General features: G+C 36.6%; 1 protein-coding gene across 1 annotated transcript; it reads left to right on the forward strand.

Annotated features, from left to right (window-relative positions):
* The first annotated feature begins 6 nt into the window (after nucleotides 1–6).
* On the forward strand, nucleotides 7–18612 carry FANCB (FA complementation group B). Its single transcript, XM_015646286.2, has 9 exons — nucleotides 7–153; nucleotides 698–1737; nucleotides 2714–2866; nucleotides 3381–3473; nucleotides 7204–7332; nucleotides 8258–8424; nucleotides 10499–10953; nucleotides 11760–11997; nucleotides 13102–18612. The coding sequence occupies exons 2-9, from the start codon at nucleotides 805–807 to the stop codon at nucleotides 13514–13516; spliced, it is 2583 nt and encodes an 860-aa protein (XP_015501772.1). The 5' UTR covers nucleotides 7–153; nucleotides 698–804; the 3' UTR covers nucleotides 13517–18612.
* The last annotated feature ends 278 nt before the right edge of the window (nucleotides 18613–18890 follow it).

The following is an 18890-nucleotide window of genomic DNA, read 5'->3' on the forward strand; positions in this document are numbered from 1 at the left end:
TCCCGTCCGGCCGGGAACCGCGACACGGGCCCGCCGGGAGAGGGGCACCGACTGTCCCGTCCGGCCGGGAACCGCTGTACGTGGCCCGCCGGGAGCAGCCGGGAGCGGCGGGGCCCGCGGTCACTGCCGATCCCTCAAGTCGGGTGAAACTTGGTGAGACGGCTGCAGTTCCCTCGGGGTCCCTGGGGCCTTCTCTGGGAGAAGAGGGAGAGGGGGAGGGAGTCTGCCGCAAAATGACCGGATGCTTCGTCAGAGAATTTTCTCCTTTAAGGTCTTAATTTTTTTAAAAAAAAAAAAAAGAATTATAGTTATTTATAAGTACTACTCCCGAGAGAAGGCTCTTTGAGAATTCAAAGCACCGTTACTTTCTAGTCTGCTCAGTATGTTTGTGGTACTGACACCTTCAATGCAATCACACGATTTGTGAGTGTGTGGTTTGGTTTCTATCAATCTACATTATGCCATGCAGCTGTTGATAACCGGAGAATTTCTACCTTGGTAAAGAAACGTTTCTAAAATGTTTCTGTTATTTAAATCTCTCACTACAAAGTTGTTTACCTTCATTATAAATCTGTGAGATCAAAGCACATACTGGCCTCATTCTGTATTATTGCTTTGCAATGCATAGTTATTCTTGAGACTCAGTTCAGCTAGTCCCAAAACTATTTATTTATTTTTTTATTACTTGCTTTTGTAGATGGAAAATGTCCAGAAAGGTTAAAATTTCCATAAAGAAGTAAGCCTGACAGAAATAGGCACACATAGGATGTTCTTATAGAGGAATATACCTAAAGATAAATCAAGATGCTTCTGAGTGAGCAAGATCAATTCTTGTCCTACAATGGTGAAGTTCTTGTATTTCAGTTGTCAAAAACAAAGCATGCAGAGGAAGCAGATGATAAAACAATGAATTTATGTGTCAGAAGGATGGAATTCAACAGAGACACTAAGCTGTTTGTTCAGAAGTCTTCTGGAGTATTCAGCATGGGAGCCAGTCACTCAAAAATTGAAATTATTTGTTGTAGCTGCACAACAGATTCCAGAACTGGGATTATTCTTCCCTGCATTTTGATGAAGAAGAAAAAACAGAGCAGTGTCAAATACTTTTTGTTGTTGCTTCACAGTTCAAACCAATTTGAGCCATCCTTTTATTTTAAATTGGATTATGAGCTGAAAGAAGACATCAGGTTGTTTGCTGGCCCATCATTGTTGTGGAGACATGCCAACAAGCTGTTCTACATCTCTTCCAACACCCCCGTGGTTCAAAGTGCTCCTGTTCAGCTTTCTTCTGTAGTGTGGACAGGTGAAATTATGGGTGAAGGCACTGTTGTCTTAGGGATAAGAACTGCTTGCCTGCCAGAGACTGAAGATCCAGATGGGTTTTCTGTTTCAGACAGAGCCATCTGGGGTAGTGAGTTCTTTGGATATGCAGTTCAAACACAGAAAATGCTGCCTGGCACGTGCTTCATGCCTCATGCTTACAGCAGAGTGGTGTCTTCTGTCTGTGTCTGCAAGAGTGAGAGTTTGAAGAAACAGCTCCGGATCTCGCTTGTTGCCCTAACCCACAAGAACCAGCTTATTTGGTTCCAAAATGGTGCCCCTAAAGGTGTTTGTGAGCTTCCTTATGAAAAGCCATGTTCAGTAAAACCAGCTCTAACCAGTAGCAATGATTTGCTATTTGTTGTGGCTTTTGCCTCTGGAAATAGCTGTGTTGTACAGAGGAGAGACAGCTTAAAGGTACTGGTGTCTTTAAACATCTCCATTTTACTGTGGTCTTTTTTGTGTATATTGTCTTATTGAAAGTCCTGCAACTGAAAACCTGCATGTTTAAGTTCTTTAGATCTCTTGTTTATTATTGTTGCTGCTGGTAAAATAATCTGTCTAAAGTATGATATTGTTTTGCTTCCATTGCTTGCTTATATATTTGATAATGAAGCTGTGATTCTCTCATTCAGTGATACATTTATGAATCTGACCAAAGCTTCTGTTACTAATTGAAAACTGCAATGGTGTGAAGACTTGAAGTTGCAGGGCAGTTATGAGTGCACCTGGATGATTTGTGTTAGAAGTAGCCTCACACCATTGCAAAGTATAAACTGCTTCTTGAAATATCAAAGCTTTTTGAGCCTTAATTCCTAATAAGAAAAAGTTGTTTCTAGAGTATGTTGTTTTATGAAAATGACAAGAAAAGGCCTTGCTATTGTTTCCTAAAATTAGGAGAGACAAAGTTGCTGCTAGGGTTTTGTAGTTATCTGACAGGAAGTCTTGTATAAGTCAGGAAATAAAAATTTGTACTATTTAGTTGCTGGCATTATTATAAAAAAATTTCCTTAACTTTCAAGCATATTTAAGTCTGTTGTGAAACAAAGATATTTCTCAGTGTCAAAGGTATAATGCCTTTAACTGATCTTCAAGTATTACTGCTTCTAAATAGATGGTATAACGTTCAGCTGCTTGAATACACTGAAAAGTTGTCATCTTCTCTGCAACCTGTAATCTGGAAAGTGATCTTTAAAGAGAAATAGCTAATTTTCCCAGAGTTGCATAGGATCTAAATGATAGGATGAGAGTGAGAGCTTGAAACCTTTAAATATCATTGTATTTTACACAACTGAATAGGCTCCCTCTTTATGGAAAACAACCTTCACTAAAATGAGATCTCAAATACAAGATTTATTCTAATAAATGTATTTTAAAACCTCTTCTACTGTAGGTGGCTTCCAAATGGCAAAAAGTGAAGTGTGTTCTGGTGGATGATTTTATTGGCTCTGGAAGTGAGCAGCTGTTATTGCTTTTTAAGGATGACTCCAATACAGACGTGTTAAGTACATTCAAAATAACAGATCTTGGGGAGGTCAACTATGCAGTAAGTTGAGCTTGCCTTTTCTCAGCTACTCAGTCTGTGCTTACTAAATTATGAAAATCTCAACAAATCATTAAAGTATTGATACAAAGTGAAATTGGATGTGTGCTGTGAAGTGCCCTGAAGTTTGAATACAATATTCCCTGCTGTAATCTTAAATTATCTGAAGACGTTTTGATTCTGTGATTATATCAACATTCTGTTGGGAAATTAATGCAGCTGAAAGTGCTTCACATACATAATAGTTTTGCCACAATCTTACCTTTTGGCTAAGAACCCTTAATTTAATTAAAGCCATAGTACTTGTTAATTATCTTCTCATAATTGGGTCTTTCCATTATGTACTATCAATTTCTAATTGCTTTCAGAAAATATATTTTTTCTTTTAAAAGACATACCGTGATTCTCTTGTCTTGCTGTATTTTCCCCTAGATTTTTATAATGCTGTGTAATAGCCTGTACCTTACTTTCAGCTTTTTAATTCATTTAGGGTTTTGGTTTTTTCTTTTTCTTTCAGAGTGGTATCAATTATAAACAAGATGTTCCTGCTGCAGAAGGATTGCAAGAGAATGGTTTGCTTACTGTCAGAGCCCTTGAAACAAGATTACAGGTTTGTGCTCAACAGTTCTACCTCTATGTTTTCTGTAAATTACTGTTCTGTATCATTGCATTATCTGAAGGGTGAGGCTAATGATACTGTTATTATTGAAGAACTGGTTCAGGGAAAAGGACAATGTGGTTAAGTATTTATTCTCGAATCAGTGGTAGTTTGTGTTTCAGTTCTCGCAGTTGTTATAAGTGCATTTAGATAATTGTGGAAGTCTAATTTAATTTTAATTAAAAGGTTGAGATAATGTTGAAGCTATCTTATCATAGCAGTAATTTTACTCACGTTTAAATACCAGATTAAAAAATTAGAATGTTTACTTTTTCTCCCCATTACACACATAACTTTCAGGTCATGTAGTGGCAGGCTCCCAGTGAGTGCATTTGCACAAATTGGTGACAGTGGTTATTTCACCACCTTCTGATGTTCATGCTCCTATTACTAGTGACTTTATAAGCTTTTATAATTTTGAAAAGTATTGTAGATAAAGCTAAAATGTATCCTTCTTTAAACTAGCATCATTTATAAAACAAACTGGAGGAAACTTGCTGGAGTTTCCCACCCAGCATAACTCACCAATGTGAGTGCTTTTGCAGTGTGTATATTAGCCTATACCAAATGGGTAATAGTTGACGAGTAGGAACATTATTTAAGAAAAAAAAATCTTTAGGGGAGAACATGAATCTCATACTGAGTCCATTATGAGAGGCTATTGTTAGTTTGCTAAGGGTGCTTTAAAGACAAGATATGAGGTAATTATTCCTGTCATTTGAGAGTTAGTGAAAACTAAGTAGGGTATTGTGGCAGTTTTATTTCCAGCCTTTAAAAATTAAGCAAATGAATGGGCAATAGTTTACCAGTTAATAAATAAATAAATGAAGGACATACTAGGAAAAGACTGAAAACAACTTTTCTAGTTCTAATGACAAACAAGGTATCTAAAGGGATATAGTGTATCATCTAAATGATAAAAGCTGTTTGGAGAACAGTGGACAAAATATTTTTTTCCGTTCTAGAAGGCCAAGAAAATAGAACCTGCATTAACTTTGAGGACCTCTGGAGGTTCCTTCCAGTCCTACTTTTTTTACAGTTTACATGTTAGGCTATAACATGCAGAAGTGCAATCTTCCTTCCAAATGCATCTTTTTCTGTTTCTGCGGTTTTTTTCTTCTGTGACAGTCATATTTTACAACTGATTTCACTGCTGCATTCTTGCCTTCTCATTACATTACTCTTCACATTACTCTTCCACAAAACAGAAATTAGTTTCTGTGTCTTTTTGGCTGCTCCTTCCATTTTGTAATGGAGCTGCCATTGACAGCTGTATGTTCTATGTTCCTTAACTTTCTTCTTTCAATGCACCAACGGCTTCTACCTGTACAGCTCTGTGATTCTGTGTCAGGATCAAATGAATTATCTGCTTTGCACTTGTTACTGGTTCTGCTGGAAACAAGCCACTGGCTGGATATTTTATCTATTGTGTTGTGTTTATGTTACAGACACAGAATACTTCATAAGACCTAACATTTCTGTGCTTTTAGATCTTTTTAATATCTGATTCTCAAAGCCACTTTGTAGCACAAGCATTGTAAGCAAGTTGGAAATTTATTGTGTTTTAATGCCGTAAATCTTTGAAAATGTCAAGCTGATGAATTTGGAAGTGGGTGCAGATATTTCTTTTTAACCTTACTGTCTATATTATATTTGCTGAACAGTGAAGTACTCTTGCTGGCTTTTATAATCTGATGTATAATTGAATTTCAAGGATGCTTGTTTTGAAGCAATAGTGCATGAGTTCTGCTTAACTTGGGAATTTTCAAAGGTTATTTAGTCTTGAAGTGGTGCCTCTTGATATTTATCATCAAAATTCAGGTATTCTAGAAATTTGCAATCAAATCAAGTTTTCACTGTCTCCATGGAATCCTCTGTTTTAGAGAAAAATGAAATAGCAGATGCAGCCCTTTTTCATCCTTGTTGCTTAACCCTTGTTCCACATCTGCACAGCTCTTTTCTTAGCCATGTGAGAACTTTGGCAGGAATGAATTATAGTCCACAGTGTAAGTAAGTTGTGTTTAAGTTATACACAGTAATATATATAAACCACATTTTGCAGGTAGTGACATTGAAAAATAGATCAGCTTGAGCAATTTTGAGTTGTTCTGTTTATTTTGTATACACAATTTTGGGCCTGAATCCAGCCGTTTCTCCTTTGAAGTTTTTTTTCCACTTTAACATGTGTTTTGGTGCCTTCTGAAGAAGACATCCTTTGGCAGAGTACTGCAGTTACATTGCAACAACTGAGGTTACAGGGTTTCTCATGGTTTTAGTTAATTGTTTCAGCAGAAATAAAGTGTCTTTATGTCCACTGGTCTATTCTCCCCATTACTTGACAGTTTTGTAAGGACTGTAATTCTGGATTTACTCACAGCTCTATTGTCTTTGGCTCTGGACTGTCTTGTTTTTATGTTCATGTTTATTTTCCCTTCTAAGGTGATCTAGTTTTATTCTCTTAGTTTCACAGCACAAAACTTTTAAGTCCTGCTGATGCTTGTACATCTTGGCATATAACAGAAAGGATGTGCCTGTCACTTGGTGGACACAGCTCAGTCCTGGGTTTGCTATGTGGTAGAATTCAGGTCTTTTTCTTGTGTTGTTTTAGGAGGAAAAAGGGCTTGCAAAAGCCAGATTGGTCAGCAAGCATACATCAATGGATGTTTGGCCATTTTCACTTCTTCCACATCTCTGCTTCCCCATTTGCTTTCTGGTTCTCATTTATTTATTCAGGAGTTGGCTCCAGTGGGAGTAAATGATAGTGTTCTGTTGACCTAAATTAGGAAGGTATTGTAGACTCATCTTTGTTCTTAACTCTTCATTTCCATCTCTTGACTCAAGTCTGGCACTGGATTATTGCGTCAAATCTGGTGCTGAGATTCACAGTTTGATAGGCAACAATTTTTTACAGGACTTTCATGAGAGTGCTGTTGGTCTAAATTCCCTTTGCCATTGCAGCTTGAGCAGAGGACATCACTTCACTTACAAAAACTGCTTTTTTATTTGGGCTTACAATGGATTTATGTGTGTTATGTGTTTGGGGGCATTGTCTAAGGGGATGGGGAAGAGGGAAGTTTGGTTTGGAATTCCAGGGTTAAGTTTGTTCTGTCTTTGACAGCACCGAACTTCTTACAATCTTGCTTTCCAGATAATAAGCTTTTGAGGATCTTTCTTAAAACCTTAGAAACTGCCATGATTTTTTTTTTCCTTGTTGCTTGGTTTGTGGGTTTTTTTGGTTGGTTTGCCTTGGTTGTTTTTTGTGAGAACTTTTTCATTGTGTTTTGTTTAGTTGAGATGCAGTCAACATATGTGTCTGCTTTTGAACCTGTCAACTCTTCAATGTATTTACTTGACCAATAACCAGTACAAATCTTGAGAAGAAAATGAAACTGCTATTCATGAAAAAGTGAAGCAGGATTAATAATAAAATATATCTACAGAAATATATCCGAACATCTATGTAATTTGATTAAGTTTACCTTAATATTTATCTTAAACTCTAGGTTTAGTATTGAAAGACCAAGATTCTGAGATTTATATTTTAAAAACAGAGTAGCCTGACTTGAACATTTTTTGGAAATGTTAGCTGTGCTTCTTGCATACAAATGGAAAACTGAAAAAATATTTTGATAGCTTTAATATCCTTTCCTATGTGCAGTAGTCTAATGATTATCTTTTACAGGCTGGTTGGACTTCTGTTCGAGAGCTACAGCAGCATTTAGGACTCCAAAAGAGAGTTATTCTTGAGTCTTGCAGAGCATTAATAGATCTTGTTGAAGAAAGAACCCATATTCTACCAAACTCAAAAGAGGTAAAATGCAGGAGGTGGGCCAGATCAGTTCTGAATTCTGCCAAGCCATTTTTAGAGGGTGCTGCCCTCAGCCACTTACCACAGTCACCTGTAGGGGTTGCCACTATCAAAACTCATTATTATGCTTTTTAAGTCTGGTTCATTTTCTTAACTTGCCAATATGTGTAGTTTGTAGTAAATTTAGTTGTTTCTACTTGAAATTGATGTGCACATACCTGCTGACAACTGAGTGGTATGGAGGAGTAACCTCTAACAGAGTTAGCAACAGACATGAGGGGAATGTGCAGTTCTAATTGGCACAGTTGCCTAGATATTGAATAACTGTCTGTAATCTCACATGTTACAAAAAGGGAGTTGCCATAGAAGTATGTGAGCAAAATCGACTTTATAATGTGGGCAGAGTGAGCTGTGGGCTGAGAAGGTGATGGAGGCTGGGAAAATTTTATTTTAATATCTTGCTCAAAAGTAACCTAATTTAATTGAAATGGAGTTCATCTCCCTTTCAGTTACTGCTGTGGTATCTTCCAAGTTTTCTAGGTTTGGACAACAAAGTATCAAGCAATTAAATGCAGTAATAGAAATTCCAGCACCTTAAATCTTTGGACAATTAATTGTATAGTGGATCAAGATTTTGACATGTGATGTTTACAAGGAGAGAATAAGTTGTACTTTACATGATAATATAATGTGTTAGGAAAATTCAATTCTATTTATTGTAGAGAATAAATACGTTTATATATATATATATCTTTCATTTTATGTATCTTAAAAGCTCCTTCAGCAGTCACTTGTGGTAAAACAGAAAGTAATGCAGTATAAAAATAACCAATATCACTACTTAATTTAAAAAACTTTAAAAATTTATTAATTTTAAATTATTTTAATTAATTTTAATTAATTTTAAAAACCCACATTTTTCTGTAAGGAAGGTCTTGTCTCTCTCTGGGATGATGTAGAAAATCCTGCTGATTCTCTAAGTAAAGAGACATCATTGGCGTCTAAAGTCCCAGAGCACTTCACAGAGGAATTATGGCTGCGTGTTGTGGGTGACAGCCTGGTGGTTGGAGTAAAACTAACTGAATCATTTTATTTGTGAGTATATACATTTACCTAATAATTTCATTGGTATTTTTATAGGAAATGAATATGTAGGTTAAGCTCTGCAGTAAATTTGAATGTTCTCATGTTGAACATCTGCATATAAAATGTTTTAAATGTGTCTTTGTCAGTACTCTTGCTGCTGCTGCTTGCTTGCTCTCTAGCACTGTGCAGAAAAATATATTATACAGCCAGAAATCATATGTGTGAGTATAATTGCAACATTACTGGAGATTTTTTACAAAAGAGTTTTCTTTGACAAAAATTAGGGCTCTTTATAGTCTATGTTGACATAGCAATGCTGACATCAGTATGTGTTGTAAATAAAGCTCTTTCTTCGCTTAGTTCCTGTTGCTTTAGTGTTAGCTACTTGCTATTCCTAACTGGTTTGCTTCAAGAAGTACAAAAGAAAATATATTAAATTTACTTATCAACTAATAAATACTTAGATTTTGAATTGAACTCTTCTAGTCAAGAACTTAATCAAAATTATTGCAAAGCTCATATTTTATGTAAATTATGTGGAACAATCAGCCATACAATACTTAAACCTTCAAAATAATTTATTTTTATTATCATCTTTAAAATTATTTGTTTATGCTATTTATTTTAATTACTCAGTTCTAGTTGTAAATACTACTCATGTCATTTTCCCTTACAGATAGGGAACTAAATTGAAACTGTGAAAAAAGAGGATTACATAAAATATGAAATTACAACGTGAATTGTGTAATGTAACCTTTGGTGGAATCAGAACTTATCTTTTGACCCATTTCCCCCAGGCGGTGTAGCTGAGGCTGTGTTAGGCTGAGCTCAAAGACTACTGATGCCACTGAAAATCATTCAGGTGGTTGTGAGGGAGCTGACCTGTTAGGCCCTCTGGCCATTCTGCTGGAGCTGTGGCTATATTCTTTCTCAACTGCCAGATTGCTGTAACTTTACAAGAAAGTTGACCTCATCCTCTTGACAGCCTCTCTTAAGACCCACTCAGGCAAAAGATCATTTTTTGCCTTTTTACTGTTTGTTCTTATAGCTTGGATGATGATGCCTTTGTTTTGTTTTAAAATAAAACACTTAATTCCTGTATAACTTCAGAGACCTTCAACAGATTTTAAAAACCAGCAGCAATCTAGCCCTCTCCCCCATTTTTACAGTTGAGAAAAGATCTGTGGAGAAGCCATTTGCCCAAGGTTACCTGGCAGGCCAGCAGCAGAACCTCGGTCTTTTGAGCTCCATTTTAGTACTGGGTACAGCAGCCTGTGTTTGTGGATAAAAGGACTTGCTTTATCTCTAACTCCAACTCTGTAATTCTTGATAGGTTATTTTTGTGCTTCCTACTAAGGCAAGATTGCAGTAATATCATGGGTTGCATTATGAGATGGTGATACTTCTCTGTAAAGAAAATTAGACATTCATAAGACTTTCAAATGTCAGTGACATTTTGAGATTGAATTGATTGACAGAATAATATATTCATTGAAAGAGGATCTAGAACAGTAATATTAGGATTTTATTGAAAGAGCCTTGAGTTGAATAAATAAAGTAGTTCATACACTTCAGGAAGTTGCTGCATGTTCAAGGTAATAGTATCTTAAACCTTTCATATTACTCTACATTGAATTTTGTTTGAATGTCTATAAAAATGTAGAGTATCAGAAAAGCTTCTAGTCCTCAAAAGGGCAAAATTTATATTTTCCGCAGTTTTTTATTAAAAAAAAAGGTTAAATCTTTAAAAAATAATCCATAATGTCATAGAATATCTTTATAGGTTACATAGAATTTTCAGCTTCTGGCTGAATTAAACATCCAAATTCTTATGGTTGAAACAAGGTATCTAACTCCTAGAAGCTCTCAGAAAATTCAGTGCACATTTTGAAAAGCCTTAATATTAAGTTTATATGAAACAGTCATGAAGGATTTAGCCTCTTTGCAAAGTCTGATTTAATCTGGAGTAATATTGGACTTTATGATAGTCTTAAATGTCTGTGTACATCTGCAGAGTTGTGGTTATTTGTCAGAAGGCAAAAATTGAACTGGAAGTGCAGCCATATTGTATGGATTTTCACAGGTCACTGAGTGATGTCAGTTTATCTTTAGTGATGGATCAAGACTTCTCTTCGATTTCTCCAATTATCAAGTGCCAAAGTAAAATCATTAAGCTGAACAAAGCCTTCTCAGCATTGACAGTCTCCTCAAGTCAAATTGAACCTCCTCCAAAAAAGATGAAATTGGACTTGCGTAGCAGCAATGATGTGAAAAAAGAGTTTCCTAAAAGATCTTCAAGGATTCAGCTGGATGAAGCCAAGACAGTCACTGCTGTCACCAGCCTTTCACCACTATTGGCATTTCATCGTGTGTGCTGCGTAGTTCTTCTGCATGCCAGGAAGCAAAACCATCAGAATGACAGTTTGCAGCAGAGCAAAAAGATTACTGTACTCTGTGGGAAAATTTTGTTAACTCTAGAAGATATTTCAAATGGCAGATATTCAGTGAAGATGCCAAGGGATAATAGTTACTGTACAGGTAAATGGATTTCTAAATATATATATATATATTTGATTCTTTTGTTTACTCTAGGTGATGCCAAGCCAAGTTTCTCTCTGAACACAAGCTGCACAGACCTTTTGGGAATTAAAGCTGGGTGAAATAAGAGAGAGAACATTTTTCCAAATGGGAAAAATGTTTGGTGAGTTGTTGTTAGGTTTTGTTAGCATTGGTGATGAAGGGTATCTGGAAAGGATAATTTTGAAGATAAGTTTGAGTACAGGATGCTGAAGCCTAAGTTTTTTGTATAAATCAGATTCTGGAATTAGTTACAGAAGTTTTTTTTTACATATTACTCTCTCTTAAATAATACCAAAGTAATCGAAGCTCTTCCTCATCTACACATATATTAAAGTAATTTATTTTCATTTCTTTTAATATTCCTGATTGAATTGATTTTGACCTGGGCTTTTGCTCAGGTAATGAAACATCCTTTTGTTGTTTGCGATGAATTTGAATTTTTCTTCCTTTAATGCTGTGTCACTGCTAAAGCCAACATCTCATCTTACTATCATAGGAAACTAATAGTCTTCCTTTAACAAGGTGATGTTTATCTTAAGAGCTTTCATTATATTGGTGGTGCTCCATTAATCAACTGTTCTGCTTGACAGAAGTAGGGATAAGAATTTAGGTGAGAAGAAAATTCCCAAAGAGTGCCTGAAGCCAGGTGCAAATCCTTCACAAAAAAACAGGGAGTATGAGCCAAAAATCAAAGCTCATTTAATGCATGCTGCATGATCAAAATATTTAGTTCAAATACCTTTTTTTACTGTACTTTCTTGCAGGTTCCATGGAAGATATACTTGCTGTCCTTGCAGTGTCTGTCAGATTTTCCTTTCAGATTGAGTCTTGTGACTACACTTTGACTCCAGTGAGTTCGTGGTTACTGGGAGAAATGGAGTGCACACCATTGAAGGGATGCCAGGACCACATATTCTGTCATAAAGCAGGAAATGTCCATGGTACAATTTTTAATTGGGCCCTGAAAAATCCATTTGAAGGAGTTCTAACAATATTTTGCAGGTAAAATCACTTGCAAAACATAGCATATTCATCTTCTGTACACCTTTTTTTATCTTTATGCCATTTCTAACTGGTGTCATGAACAGCAGTTGAAATTGTAACCAATAGGTTGCCAGCTTGATGATATCAATCACCAATAACAGGCCTGTTTTCAGATCAGAACTATGGCAGAACCTGAACTGAGTTCTTTAATTTTGTCTAGTCTGGAACACTGAATTACAGATAAGTCTAATCTCCATTAATATCTGCTTGGGTACTATTCCTTCGTTTCATTTTGCTGCATCGTTATTTTATATTCTTTTTTTCTTACATAATTCTTAGTATAATGTGTAATTTGTAATTTTTTTATTCTTCAATGTGTGTTAATTTAAAAAAAATCTTTTAATATTAAATATTTTATATTAATATTAAACAAAAAAACAAACAAACCACAAACCCCAAAATAAATTAAATTTCTCACTAGGTCATTTTTAGTTTAGTTGCAATATAAGTGTAGTCTCATTTTGTACATGTTTCTGCTGTAGTTATTTTCTATCTGCCATGATTATATAAAGGAAATAATCTGAAGAGTCTCACTGATGTTCTTTCTTATGCAGATTCTTGGACAAATATTTCCTAAACCAGGTTAAGCAAATTAGTAATACTGCCATAATTTATGATTTAGCTGGATAAGGCTTATAACATAAAAAGTACTTCTGGGATATTGACAAATGTTCCTGTTTCGAGGAGTTCAAACTAAAAAATAAAAAAGAAAAGGTGTTACTTTTAAGAGTGTATTTTATAGTGAGGTTCAGTCTTTTCCTCAAATTAGGAGTCGATTTCCTTTACGTAAAAGGAGAGGCTGAAATGTTTAAGCAATCAATCAGTAAAATTCTACATCTCAAGACTTCTGGTTCCTTTTCAAAAGTGTTTTTACTTGGTACTATTCACTTTTGATCCCATTTTGTTAATAGTTACTGAGCCCTATGTTTATGGGCTGTGATTGTATTTTCTGTATCTTTTATTCCTGTGTTTGGATTGATCTTTTATCTGGCTAGGATATTTCTTTGATAGGTGGAAACTACATTTTTTGGTTTTTGACACCATCATCATTTTGTTTTACAGAAATCTGACTGTCTTGTTCCAGTGCCTTCATAGCCTTACTCGAGTTCTCCCTCCAAGCTGTGGTGTAAAACTCCTGAGATCTGGAAGCAAAGGAGCACTTACTGAGCAGTTAGCACTGGCTCTGGAAAAGGAAATGCTCACCTTGAAGAATTCTCTTTCCTTAAGAAAGGCTGAAAACAGCTTGACATGGGGGAATGAGTCTGGCAAGAAAATCAATAATGCTCCTCTGGCTTCTTTACTGGACACCGAGGAAGGAGTCCAGCAATTCAGAAAGAAGCTTCAGAATGAGCGGGAGGAGTGTGTGCGAAGCATGAACCAAACAATGAATGGTGCCCTCTACCAGAAAATTGCTTTGAAAATAGCAGAAGCTCAGCTCAGTTCAGATATGATTGTGTGGAGACTGGCCAAGTCATAGAAACTCTTGACTAAATTTATTTTGAAAAAAAATTTAAGTTATACCATTAAATAATATAAATATTTTTATGGGTACTTCTACTGCTTTGTATTTCATAGCATTTCTGTTTTGTTTCTACAGATAAATAGTGGTATTTTAATTGATGACTGTTGGAAGAATTTAATATTAGGGATTGAATCATTATTTTGTTACATATTTAAAAATATTTTTAAGGTATTTTCTAATAATTCCTACTCCAAAATCATAATTCTTGGTCTATAAAAGAACTTTTTAGGAAAAAAACCTAATAAGTGTGTGCTCTTTAAAATAGTTCTATTGAATTTCAAAGATGACTGTTTACACATGTAAAATGTAAACATTTTTTAGAAATCTTAAAACAGGTATAAAAAGGATATAAGCTATACAACCAATTATAATTCATAATTTGAGTGTGGAGTTCAACAAATTCAAAGAGGCAATTTATCTTCATGATATGTCAAACATTTTGAATAACTTCTAGTGATACCACTTGAGGAACAAAACTCTATACATTTCAGCCCTGTCTTCTAGAGTCCACCCTCAGATTTATGGAGTATTTATTGGAGGTGGAGAACCTGATCAGAACTCTTAACCAGATTACAAGAACTCATGAAGATTCACTGCATAATAAAGCTGCTTCAGGTTTGAGAGGTCCATTCCCACACAACTTAATGGTAGGGCTGATCTCACTGGTAAGTCCTGGAGGAAACTGTCCTTCCTTGGATGTTAGCCTAGCTTCAGTGTCAGAAGATTGCTCAATCCCAAAGTCAGATGATTATCTAGATGATGTTAGCTGCTCAGTGGTTTTGGCCTGTCTCAAGTAGTTTAAATAATATTGGGCAACTCTTATTATTATTCCTCTTTTTGCTGGCTTGAGGAAGATCCTGCTTATGTTTCTAGGAAAAGAATGGCCTGTATTGCTTGCTGAGATAGTAATTTTTTAATCAAATTTTTCCCACTACCTTCATGAGGGGCAGAAAAGTTAGAAAATCCCAAATCACAGTAATTTGCTTCCTTTTATCTCTGCTTTATATAAGTGAAACATTCTTATTGCTTGTCATCGTTTTTCTGAAGTTGTCAGGATTTTGCTTTTCATTTTCTCTGCAAACAGAGTTAATAGTTGACATCTCCAGCATCTCTTTCAATAAAAGTCTGGCAGGAAAAGTGGAAGATATTTATTGACTCAAAGGAATCCTGATGTTTCAGAATAATTTTTTGTCTCATCAGAAAGCTCAGCTTCTGTATGTATGTCCTCTAGAAGCAGTAAGTGGTGATATTTTTCAGTCTGAGGTATCTTCTCATTCTGGCAACAGGAGTGAACTGATGTACATTAAATGCAAAACACTGCCTAGAAAACCAGTAAATGAGAGAACTGTGCTTCGTAACCTTAACCCAGTTTAGTGATATAGCTTCCCTTCTGATGTACTCAAAGTATTAAATTACTCCTTTTTAGCTACAGAGAAGGGAAATCCTCCATTAAGATGTCAAAAATGTCTTAAGAAATTGTCATTTGAATCTCAGTATTTACTGGATGAGAAAGTTGAGGGTTTTTTACAATTCTTTGTTAAGCCTGAGTCAGACAATAGTCAAAGCTTAAGAACCTATTGTTAGGCAGTCAGTTGTCACTGGAATTTCCAGAAGTTCCTGATATTAAACACTTAAACGAAGCAAAGAATCCCAAGGTGCAATCCTGTAGCTTGCAGCTAAGGACAAGTCCTTGCTAAGCCATCTGAGCAGAAGCCTTCAGAGCAACAAAGCTACTGTTCAGCTCAGGGCCCTTGAAGGAGATTTTGCAAATCAGTGTAAACCACTCCAGCAGTTGATTTCTGTCAGCATATTAGTCTACTCTCGTGTTGTAACTAACCATCATTGGTCTGTCTGTCTTTAAAGAGAAACTTCATTTGTGTTTATATCCCTTCATTGAAGTAATAGAGTGGGACAAATGAAGAAAAGCTGCTACGCTCAAATGTTGCCAGTTTTTAATTCCATGGAGTTGTTACTTTAAAGAACCAAACAGTGAAATCACAGCAGTAGAAGTGAGATTATTAGAGTAGAATCGTAACAACATGTTCCTACTAAAGAGACTTTCCTGAGGCATGAATGCTTATTTTCTAAATCATCAGATGAGGTCATTAAACACTCTTAACAGTTCTAAGATTCCTGGGAGCAGTTCCTCAACTGACTAGTAAAGCATAATAGCATGGTACAACTTTCAGTGGTAGTGACGCAATTGCTAAGCATACTGCGTATGTGCCAAAATCTAAAGGTCTTCTGGAAATACTTGAAAGGTTTCTGCTGATATGTGTGGGTTTTGGCCAGGAATAATGGAAAAATGGAGCAGGGCATTAACAAAGATTCAGGCTCTCTAGAACCTCATCTTCAAGTGGCAGCAGCAGGCATTTTGTTTAGAGGTATTTGCTTTCCTAAACTTGCCTTTCAGAAGTAAAAGCAACCAAAGGTGTTAATGTACTTACTTGGTCTCATGTGATGATTAATGTCTGCACATGCTGGTGCTCAAATGAGAAGACTAAATTGTATGGACTAGAAAAATAGTTAAGTTGGCTAACCATGTTTCTGTCATGAGCTGTTGGAGTCACATTTTCTGGACCTCCAAGAAAGTCTTGGAAGTGAGATCTTGCATTACGTGGGTTTTGCAAGTACTTTTTTTAACAAGTCATTTGAGAAATTAAATCAGTGGCAGCAGCAGTCCTAGTTCTGGGGGGAATTGGTATTGCCAAGAATAACTGATAAAATAATTGGATGTTTGATTCCATAAAAAAATTCCCCTTTCCATGATAGTAGATCAAGTTGGGAAACATACACATCCCAAGGAACTGAAGACTTTTTGCTACTAATGCCATTACTAATAGCAGATAGCTATTCACACCACCCATTCACTAAGTCTAACATTCCTGACTACTCTGTAAGGATAGTCATTACACTGGGAGGTCAGTCCCCACGCTGGGACCCCTGGCCTCCTACAAGGTTACAAATTCCTTTGAAGAGCTCTTTGCTTCATCAGGTGTGTATGTGTAATCCTGTAGGGTTTTTTGTTTGCATGTAGCAACCACTACCTGTTTGTGCATGATCCAAGTTAATGCAAACCATGGTTGGTACTAATGTGTGTACCAGTCAGCAGGCTCCTGGTGTTCTGAATTTATCCGTTCTGGTGGCTTTAACAGAGCAACTGGTCTCCAGAGCTTACCAGTCCTGGGAGATTTTCACATGCTGCTTCTCAGCATGTAATAATCTCCTCAGTCTGCTGCTTGCTGGTAAACATTCTCCCTCCTGAACTGGAGAACCCTGTCACATAAACTCACACAAAGGGGCCTTTGATAAGGCACTAAAATTATGCCCAGGATCAACTTGTCTGGACCCCAGTAGTCCTGATTTCTGGAAGCCAGCAGATGTCAGTGGTATCTGTAGGAATGGTTCAAGTCTTCTGGCCATGGCAGTGTTCTGTGTGCAGATATTTACTTTGCAATGACTCTTTTATCACATTTCAAAAGACAGGTATGCAAAAGGCAGGTCTGACATAGGAAGTATGAGCTATCATGCTTGGATGCATTCTTAAAATTGTAGCACTTTTAAAGTCATTATGATTTAAGACCCTAAGAAAAGGAATTGTGTGTCAAAGAACTCTGCTTTTTCTGGCCAAGTTGGTGTAATAAATATATTAACTTACAGTGATTTTTCTCTGTCATTCTAAGGCCTCTCAGGGAAAAGAAACTCTATCTACTCTAGAGTGATTCCTGTTGGACAGTAATATTTCCTATTTTTGTGTGTGTATGTATTTCAAATCAGCGACAGGCTGCTCAGTTGCTCATAGTAAAAGTCAAGCCTCCTCTCTCAGCTGCTAATTTTTGTTTTCCCACATCTTTTCACAATCTGGGAACTGTGACAGTCATATGACTGCTCTCCTCTGAATCATACTGACTCTGCTGACAAAATAATAATGGTAGCATGTTTATCCTTGAGTGAGTTATTCATTAGAGGCTATTAACAAGGATGATAGGTGCAGCAAAAGGAGTATTCAAACAGTGGTAGTTTTCTTCTCCTGTCTCTACTTCCTAGGGAGAAATGAAGTTTTAAACAGTGGAAAGAAATTAAAAATCAATGCAAGGATTTAAAATCTCAAATAGTTATAAATTGGTACATTTAGTTATTGCCAAGTCTTGTTTATTTTGGCGTTTGGCTGTGGTTTTTTTAGTATTTTCTGCACTCTAGTCATGCCATTGGGTAAGGACAAGGTGAACATCATTATGCAGTAGGAGCTTCTCGCCAAGAAAATCCTCCCAGGGAAAAGGCAAAAGAGGAGGTTTGATGCTGCTGTTTAGTCATGTTAATTATTGTTTTAAGGAGGTGATACTACTTAAGTCTTTTCTGTGACTTCAGGTTTGTGGTATGTGACAAACTCATCCTGTGAGATGACCTTCCCCTTGAGAAAGTCATAACTCATAGGTACAAGACAGCAGCTGCATGCTTGTAAAGCACTTGGTTAGAGCAAAGGCTGCCCAGCGCCAGCTTTGGATCAGTCCAGCTCCTGCCTCGAGTCCTGCATTCACAGAACCCTGGTGCTTCACTGTGGTATTTAGGTCAGAGGCACAGGTTGGTAAAGCAGTCTCAGGTTAACTAATCCTCCTCCTTATTGTCTAAATGGAGAGGCGGTGACTCATGCGCCGGGCTGTGATCCTTACCTGCACTGGGAGAGAGAAAGGGAAGCTTTTGAAGTGAGTCCTTCAAAACAGCGTCTGCTGCCTCTGTGCCTGCCCCTTCCCTCCCTCCAGAGCCCCAGTTACAGTTTTGAACCGAACATGTCATGTCTTCTTTTGTAATCCTGCCTTTGAAATGTTCTCAAGCATGAGGGGAAATGCAGAAGCTGCCAGAAACTTCCAAAATTCGTGGTTGGTGGGAGTTTGCTGTTTCTGTTGCGTTTGTACTATGCCCTCTGCACAGATTTTGCTGATTGTATTTTCATGCTTCTCTCTTCCCCTCACCTCAGTGATCAGTGAAAACCAAACCACAATCACTTAAAAAATGCAAAAGGAATAAACTACTTTGTTGTGCTTTGTCCTGTAGATGGGTGTATGTTCTTTTCCAAACTGTTGAATCATAGAATTTACACATAAAAGTCATGAACAAACTGGATGAAATTTCCAAGTGCTGCAAGTAGTTGTGCAACACAGAAAAAAGCATTTTCCCTCCACAGCCCTGACCTGAGCTTTCCATCAGCTTTTCATGGCTCTTTATGCTGATAAGCTGCACAGGGTTGTTTGTTTGTTTGTTTTATACGATTTCTGAAGCTAAGTACCATCCACACTTCACTTACTGGTAATACATTTTAATGCTGCCTATA

The sequence above is a fragment of the Parus major genome, chromosome 1 (assembly GCF_001522545.3).
Source record: "Parus major isolate Abel chromosome 1, Parus_major1.1, whole genome shotgun sequence".
Taxonomy (NCBI): domain Eukaryota; kingdom Metazoa; phylum Chordata; class Aves; order Passeriformes; family Paridae; genus Parus; species Parus major.